Here is an 8738-nt window from a genome sequence, read left to right as displayed (position 1 = left end):
TCATCAAAATTAAACGAAATAAACATTTGAAATATATGAGTTTGTATGTAATGTATGAATATAATATACAAGTTTCACTTTTTAAATGGAATTACTGAAATCAATCTACTTTTTCATGATATTCTAATTTTATGACCAGCACCTGTATATACACACACACTGCTCAAACAAATAAAGGGAACACTCAAATAACACCCTAGATCTGAACGACTGAAATATTCTCATTGAATACTTTGTTCTGTACAAAGTTGAATGTGCTGACAACAAAATCACACAAAAATCATCAATGGAAATCAAATTTATTAACCAATGGAGGCTGGGATTTGGAGTCACACACAAAATTGATGTGGAAAAACACACTACAAGATGATCCTACTTTGATGTAATGTCCTTAAAACACGTCAAAATGAGACTCAGTATTGTGTGTGGCCTCCACGTGCCTGTATGACCTCCCTACAACGCCTGGGCATGCTCCTGATGAGGTGGCGGATGGTCTCCTGAGGGATCTCCTCCCAGACCTGGACTAAAGCATCCACCAACTCCTGGACAGTCTCTGGTTCAATGTGACATTGGTGGATGGAGCAAGACATGATGTCCCAGATGTGCTCAATCGGATTCAGGTCTGGGGAACGAGTGGGCCAGTCCATAGCTTTAATGTCTTCATCTTGCAGGAACTGCTGACACACTCCAGCCACATGAGGTCTAGCATTGTCCTGCATGAGGAGGAACCCAGGGCAAACGGCACCAGCATATGGTCTCACAAGGGGTCTGAGGATCTCATCTCGGTACCTAATGGCAGTCATGCTACCTCTGGCTAGCACATGGAGGGCTGTGCAGCCCTCCAAAGAAATGCCACCCCACACTATTACTGACCCACTGCCAAACCGGTCATGTAATGTGGGGTGTAGGCAAGCTGACAGTGTTTCAATGGGTTTTTGCAGCAGAGAGGTGTGTAAAACTTCAACTCTGCTTCCTGCATCCTGGGTTGCCAATAATTTAGATGACTAACAAAATCAGCCAAATTCTTAGAAAAAAGAGAAGCTCTATCTAAAGTGGGATGGATGACATCTCTTCGTATCAGATCAGGTTTTCCCTACAATGCCCTCCAATTATCAATGCAGCCCACGTTGTTTTCAGGACACCACCTAGACAGCCATTGGTTAAATGACAACATACAGCTAAACACGTAATTGCTGGTCAGGTTGGTAGAGGAGAACAGAAAAACTGTGGAATGGAGTCCAATATTGTTTTGGCAAAGTTACACACCAAAGCAACATTAATTGTAGTGACCCCTGATTGGCGTAACCAGGTGTCATTACAACCAAAGTGAATAACAATCTTACTGTATTTAACCTTAGCCTTAGTCTGCAGTTTCAGGTAAGATTCGATTTTGCAACTCCCTAGAGTCTCCCTGAAGTCTCTAGTGCCACGTTTTGGACTATGGAGCTGCTAAATACTGTACTAAGGCCGGCTTCTCAGCGGATGTGTCGCTGAGTGAAGAAAATCGATTTGAAACATCAATTGGGGGCTTAGACTTAGCATTATGCTTACTTCAAACCATCCCCCAGCTGGTCTGGGATCCCAGCTGCTTCGGGTTTGCTGGAGGACTGCTATCAGGAGCTACTCTTGGTGGCTCTATACTACCTAAGGGACCAGACTTGTTAATGGTTTTTCATTAGCCTGAAACTGAGCTTCCAACTCAGAAAGCCTCTCCTCTAAAGCTACCATAAGACTACACTTATTACACGTACCATTATCACTAAAGGAGGCAGAGGAATAGCTAAGCATTTGACACACAGAGCAAGTGAAAACAGAAGAAGCTGGGAAAGAACAAGAAGCCATGTTAAGCAAATGCTAGCAAGAGCTAGCAGACCCTCAAAACAGAGATAAAACCAAGAAGAGTTGGAATACAAAAGATGTCTCAAGAATAACGCAAAAGTAGAAAACAACTGTATCAGGAGTGATTGTGTAAGTAAAACTGTTAAAAAGTTAGATAAATCTAGTAAATCAAAAGGTTTCACAAGTACACAAATTACTCCAACTACCAGAAGAAAATAGGAAGTGACACAATATGCCTTGCTGCAAACATCAGTATGTCAGCCCCTTTCCTCAGTAAAATACTTTGAAGTTTGTGGTTGTAACATGATAAAATGTGGAGAAGTTCCAGGCGTATGAATACTTTCTCAAAACACTGTAAGAATCAATCTTTTTGCGAAACCTTGTCAAGAACAGGTCACCCAGGATAACAGCATATTGCATCTTAATGTTTTACATTTTGTGAAACATCCCCATTAATATTAAAATACATTAAAGAAAATGGACAGTAGAAGCTCACTTTTGGAAGCAGTGTGCTGCAGACAGGATCCAGTTTTGGCTGATGATGGAGCCTCCACACATATGTTGTTTGGAAATTTGGAGACTGACCTGCCATGGCCAGGCTCCGTTCACAGCCTCTGTTCCACCCACAATGCGACTGCTGGGACTCGCTGAAGTTGTACCACAATCTAACATTCACAAATTAAGAAAAAAAAAGGAATATAAATTTCTGTTTGTAATTTTTTTTCCCGTTATCCACAGGACTTACCACTAGCTGGTTGTTTAGGTTAAGGTATCAGAACGCCTTTGCACAGTCTTATCAAACAGCTACAGATGCAGTTAACCTTGTTGGTACCCTTGCGGCTTATTAGAACAATACCTTGTTTTTAATTTGAAAAGTGATTCAGTTAAGAGCAGTTGTATAATGCATATCTGCATTGCTTTAGTATGTGATAGAGTAAACAGACAAAGAAACAAAAAAAATCATAGATGCCCTTAAACTTTTCATCAGCTGTTCACCTATTTAAAGAGCAGGAGCCGTCACTAGGTAGTTTGGTTTGGTTGTGTTCACAACACTGAACATGGAGCAGAGAAAACAAAAGTGCAAGCTGTCTGAGAAAGAAGATTATAAATATCCATGTTAAAGGTAAAGTGTTCAAGACCATCTCCAAGCAGCTTCATGTTCCTCTGACAACAGCTGACAAGATTATAAAAAAGCACAAGGTTCTTGGTACTGTAGCCAACCTCCCAGGATGTGGACACAAAAGGTAAAGTCACCCCAGGCTGATCATACAAATAGTGAAGATTCTAGAAAAAGAGCCAAGGAAACCATCAAAAACCATTCAAGCTGAACTTCAAGGACAATGTGGCAGGTTGGTGCAGATTTACCTTTAAGGTGAGTGGTGGGTGGAACCAACGCAGCAACGTACCTGTGAGTGAGCTGTGACTGTACTGGTGCTCCACTGTAACTTCCAGGCTTTAGCTTCATGTATCCTTTGGAGGCAGAAGGACCTGGGCTGATTTGGCTGTAGGCCACATAACCCTGCCTATAGGACACAGAAAGAGAAACAGTGAAGTGATCAGACAGGTTAAACCAGTTGACTGTAAAAAACAATATATATAAAAAAATGGCCTAGCAATGACAGCAGAGACGAGAAAAAAGTAAAAGGAATGGATGGATGGTGTCAGATTTTGGGTGCAAATAGGACCCAAAGATCCAGTCTCTCACAAGGAACAAGAAAAAATGAGATGATTTAATAATAATGAAAAGCAAAAGGCTAGGCAGGACTAACGGGGAATTCATTGAGAGTGACTGGTAACACTGGGAAAAACTAAACACAGGATCTCAAAAAAATAAAATAAAACATCACAAGGAACAAACAAAACAACTAAAGAAATGGACCATAAAACAGAAAAATACACACTGAAAAAACACTGTGATAAATGGAAGGATAGATAGTTTGCAAATTAAAGAACACAAATGAAAGTTCAACCAATCCAAGGCCTCTGATCAAAACAATTTTTTCACACTAGATGATCCTCATTAATGTCCAATTAAAGTCTGTTTCCATTGCCTCCTGTAATTGCTGCTTAGTATATCTGAGGGCAAAAAGAAGAGGTAAGCTCCAAGATGACAATGATGTTGCTTAAAATAAGCTCTGATGTTGACTTTCTGAAAAATATTTCAAAAATAAAATCAAAACACCATGCATGGCAGCAAAATGCTTTTAAGAAGCAGGCTCTACAGTAGAGCTGCTCTTCTATTCCAGGGGTGGAAATTGGCACCTGCCACCAGCCAAATGCGGGTAAATATTTGAAGTGGCGGGTGAATTTGATCAACACACACGCCACTGTGGCGGGTTAGCAATTTGAACAGAAAAGGTGTTATTTGTCCTCTTGACATATAGGGGGCAGTAATGTGCTCGAGTTGCTGCTGTTACGTCGAGCCNGACATATAGGGGGCAGTAATGTGCTCGAGTTGCTGCTAAATGCAAGAAGGATAAAAGTTTAACAGAAACTCTTTACCAGTTGGTGGCAGTATTGATTCCTTCAGTACCAACCACCAATAAAAATCAAGAAGAAGAAGAAACATTTTGAGGAGGAGTAGCATTAGCAATGTGGCGGAACATTTAGGGAGTTAAGCGGGTGGCAGACAACAAAAATGTTTTTCAAGAGTAGTCGAGGGAAGAACCGAAAGTTAAACAACGTTTTCTTTAACTAAATCAATGACGTCATGACGTCGGTCAGTGTGCGTTCGCGCCTACGGCCGGTGTTCTGACGATCTGTGCTTCCTCATCAGATTTTCCTACCGTAGCATGGCTAAACAGCTATGTCTAACGGTCGGTGCTAACCTTCAAAAACTGCTGATGTTAGCCGTTCTCTGTCGCCCCCTTCTCTCACGCACGGTGGTTCACTTAGGGACGACTGGCCGACATTAGCGCTCCTGTTTCGGGTCAGCCGTAAGCTAGACGCTGCTAACTCTGCGGAGCACGAATATCCAATATCCAACTTAAAACTAACTTCACTGCAGTGTTTTGCGCGGTCCTTTGCTGAAATCTTTGTGGGCAAATGTGAGGCATTAGCGCACATTTTGGCTTCGGTCGCTGCTCCTGCATGCTCCTGCATGCTCCTGCATGCTCCCGCTGTGGTGATTTGGGTTTTTTCTGTGTTATAGTTTTTGTTTTTATTTAGTTTGTTTGTTTGCTTGGTTTCTGTCTTGTCTCTTGTTTCATGTTTCATTTGCTCCTCCTCAGTCTCTCTCTTTATCTCCCTGCCACACCTACACCTGTCCCCACTTTGTAATCCCGTCACCTGTCTCCATTTACCTAATTATCCTCAGTCTTTAAAACCCGGTCATCGCCTTCCACACTCCGCTGGTCCATTGTCTATTGTTTGTTGTTTCATTGTAAGTTTCCGTCCTGCCTGTTCCCGATCCTGTTCCTGTTCGTATCTCCGTTCTTGTCAAGTTTGTTTTTATTTGTTTGCTGCCAAGTCAGCCTTTTGTTTTGTTTGTTCTTCGGTTAATAAATTAGTTTCCTTTAATATGAGTCTGCGCTCAGGGTTCGCTTCCTCCACCCCACATCCTGACACCCGCATGCTCCCGGCATTGTGATTTTAACAGGAAGTGACGTCATGTATCTTCTTCGTGAGTTATTTGGGGTTATTTTGGTTAAAGTTCCGGGAAAGTGGCGGCGTTTTGGGCAAAGTTGCAAAAAGTTGTGATTTTGCTGGGTTTGCTTGATTTTGCGTAAATAGTTGCGATCGTAACATTGCGAAATCCTGGAGGGTCTGATTTATTGGATTTTAGCAGTTTGTACTTTACTGATTAAAAAAACAAAAAAAAACAAAAAAAAACATATCTACAACTCTGGAACAAATAAAGAGACCACATCAAAATGATCAGTTTTTTTAAATAATTTTCCCTGGTTTATTCATAGGTATGTGTTTGAGTAAAATGAACATTTTTGTTAGAGCAATATGACTGTTTTAACTTAGGAAGAGACCAGAAATTAATATTTGGTGCAGTAGTCCTTGTTTTTATTCTTAGTTATCAGATGTCTTTGCATGCTCTCCACCAGTCTTTCACATTGCTGTTAGGAGACATTTTGTAGCTCCTGATGCAAAAATTCAGTCATTTCTGTTGGATGGCTTGTGACTATCCATCTTTCTCTGGAATTCAACAGGAACTGGAATGGAAAGGCTGCCATACATGTAGAGATATTGATTTTAGAAAAAATTAGCACTGGTCTCTTCATTTATTCCAGAGTTCTATAATTTTGAGAAAATAAGGGAATTTCAGCATGAAACTAAGACACAGTGGTATTATTATGAAATTACCTAAAATTTTGTTGGTCACACAGTAAGTGTTAAGTTTTTTAAAGTGCATGTGGGAAAAATCAGCACCTGCTGTAGCCCATCTGCTCACACACAGTTCTCCCATAGTTGTTATCCCAGTTCTCTGCACACACAGGCATCCACGCTTGGTTTTTTGAGAAGTAACTTTCTAGCATGAAGTTAGTCCCCTGGTGGCGAACTGTGCCGCATAAAAAACAGCAGTCAAAAAATAATCAAACAAATAAATCCAAAGAATACTGTATGTGTGGGTAGAAAGAACATTTGCAGGAAGGACTTACAGCATTCATCCTCTCCATTAGAGCAGTCTTGGACACCATCACACCACTGGGAGTGGCTCAGACACTTCCCACCAGGTCCACATGACTTCCCCAGTGAACACTGATAGTATACTGCAAACAGTTATACTAATGACTTAAAATATATTTAAGGACACATATAGTGTCACACTCCAGCCCTAAATAGACACAAACAAATTCTCACAGTTCCAAAAGTTGTCAAATGTACTTACAGAAGTACCAGAGCAGAAGAGCTGCTGCTATCAGGACACCAATCACACAAAGACATCCACAGAAGACGTATTGCCAGGGACACTTCTTTGTTCCTATAGAAGAAGAAAAATGCTAATATCAAAAAAATCCTACAGACCTTAGGTCCTGAGTCTTACAGTCCTGTACATAAAAAAGTATGACATCTTTCAGTTTTGAGGTTTTATACGTGAGAGCATTAAAAACCATCTTTTCCTCTCAATGTTTTAGGTGAAAAACAAATGACACTATATTACACAATGCCACTGTATGGGTAAGAAAAACTACAGCTAGTAGACAATCTGACTCGGGATGTTCAGCTGTTGTTTAGTACAGTTACTGATGTGTTTGTTGCATTGTCCAATTTGAGCCAAGCTTCAGACAGTTGGCCTTACATTTGAGTCTAAAATTCTCTGGTCTGCAGAGGAGTTCATGATCAACTCAGTGACTGCAAGGAGCCCAAACCATCAGCCCTCCAGAACCAGGCTTGACCAGAAAGTCAGTTAATCACATCATTTACAAATTTCATTTGATTTCCAGCACTTGGCTTATTTTCTTGATTCTGATGGGTTTTGTTTTTGTTTTGTTTTTAATAACGTGCAGTATGTCATGTTGTGTTGTTCATCTGAGGTATTTATGACATTTTAAGACCTAGTGGGAACTAGGGGATATATATGCATATATATGTAAATGGTTTAAATTGAAAGAAGCTGTTTGTCTCTGCATCTCCATAAAAGTAATTTTTTAACCCATGACTACAACATGAGGAAGGTTTGAACACAGACTTTGTTATATTGACAAAGATAAGCTCATAAAATAGATGAGAAACTATTTGAGTATACAGTAAGTGTAACCACCTATGACAAATAAGATAACTTGGGAAAGGTTAGAAACCCTTTTTAGTTTTATTTCTTTCTTTTGTTCAATAAATACTCTAGGAATTAGGAGAAATTAGAAATTAGGGAAAATATATAAAAATATTATATATATATATGGTGTTGGTAGGAATCGTTCTCAATGCTGCATTCACATCTTCAATGAGACTTTCCGATGGTACTTCACTCAGCCGTTGTAATTGGCGTCGGGGTTGTCTGCTGCCCATTCGGGCCGCAATTTTATCTCAGGTCAGTTGCTGTTTCATTCAGCTTAGATGGTTCGTGCATTATTGGGGTTGCATACCCAACCTCTGGACGGGGAGTTGGAGTTAACTCCCCTCTAACCTGGCGTCCTGGCTCCTCCCCCTTGCTGTAGCGTTTGTGTTGCACCTCGTCAATCTCAAGTTGTGATAGCAGTTGCCGTTTGTGGATGTTGGAACACTGAGCTACTAGTTGTTTGGCAGTCAGTGTTGATTGGAGATGTCGAAGTAACCATCCCTTCTTCATTCTTTGCATGTAGCCTCTCTGACTAGGGTTACTCCAACTACCTCCAACGAATAAGGCAAGTCCTGAAAAGCCAGCTCAATGGCAAGAACAAGATCCGTGCGATAAACAGCTATGCCTTACCAGTAATCAGATACCTTGCAGGAATAATTACCTGGCCAAAGGAGGAGATGAAGACCACAGATGTAAAGACTCGGAAGCTACTAACCATGCATGGAGGGTTCCACCCCAAATCCAGCGTCCTGAGACTGTACACACGCCGTAAGGAAGGAGGCAGAGGACTAGTGAGTGTGAGAGCCAATGTCCAGGATGAAACAGCCAAGAACCATAAATACATCGAGGACAAGGCCTCAGCAGACAATGTGCTCAGCGAATGTCTCAGACAGTGGGGAACAGAGGACGAGGTGCTGGAGGTACCATCATGGGAGGACAAGCCCTTACATGGGATGTACCACCGACAAATAACTGAAGTGGCTGATATCGGGAAATCCTACCAATGGCTGGAAAAATCTGGACTCAAGGACAGCACAGAGGCACTCATCCTGGCCGCCCAGGAACAGGCCCTAAACACCAGAGCAATAGAGGCTCAGATCTACCACACCAGACAAGACCCAAGGTGTAGGTTGTGCAAGGAGGCCCCTGAGGCAGTCCAGCACATAACAGC

At 41.4% G+C, this 8738-nt stretch overlaps 1 protein-coding gene across 1 annotated transcript in view; it reads right to left on the bottom strand.

Annotated features, from left to right (window-relative positions):
* Nucleotides 1-8738, bottom strand: part of tmprss2 (transmembrane serine protease 2) — a 19444-nt gene that overhangs the window by 4762 nt on the left and 5944 nt on the right. Inside the window, exons 4-8 of the mRNA XM_025010621.2 lie at nucleotides 6680-6772; nucleotides 6450-6560; nucleotides 6220-6349; nucleotides 3110-3362; nucleotides 2336-2508 (exon numbers count right to left, since the gene is read on the bottom strand). Coding sequence (XP_024866389.1) covers nucleotides 2336-2508; nucleotides 3110-3362; nucleotides 6220-6349; nucleotides 6450-6560; nucleotides 6680-6772 — 760 coding nt within the window. The remainder of the gene's footprint in view (nucleotides 1-2335; nucleotides 2509-3109; nucleotides 3363-6219; nucleotides 6350-6449; nucleotides 6561-6679; nucleotides 6773-8738) is intronic.

Source organism: Kryptolebias marmoratus, linkage group LG13 (genome assembly GCF_001649575.2).
Source record: "Kryptolebias marmoratus isolate JLee-2015 linkage group LG13, ASM164957v2, whole genome shotgun sequence".
Lineage (NCBI taxonomy): Eukaryota > Metazoa > Chordata > Actinopteri > Cyprinodontiformes > Rivulidae > Kryptolebias > Kryptolebias marmoratus.
The sequence above is the reverse complement of the archived record's forward strand: the minus strand, read 5'-3'. Positions and strand labels throughout refer to the sequence as shown.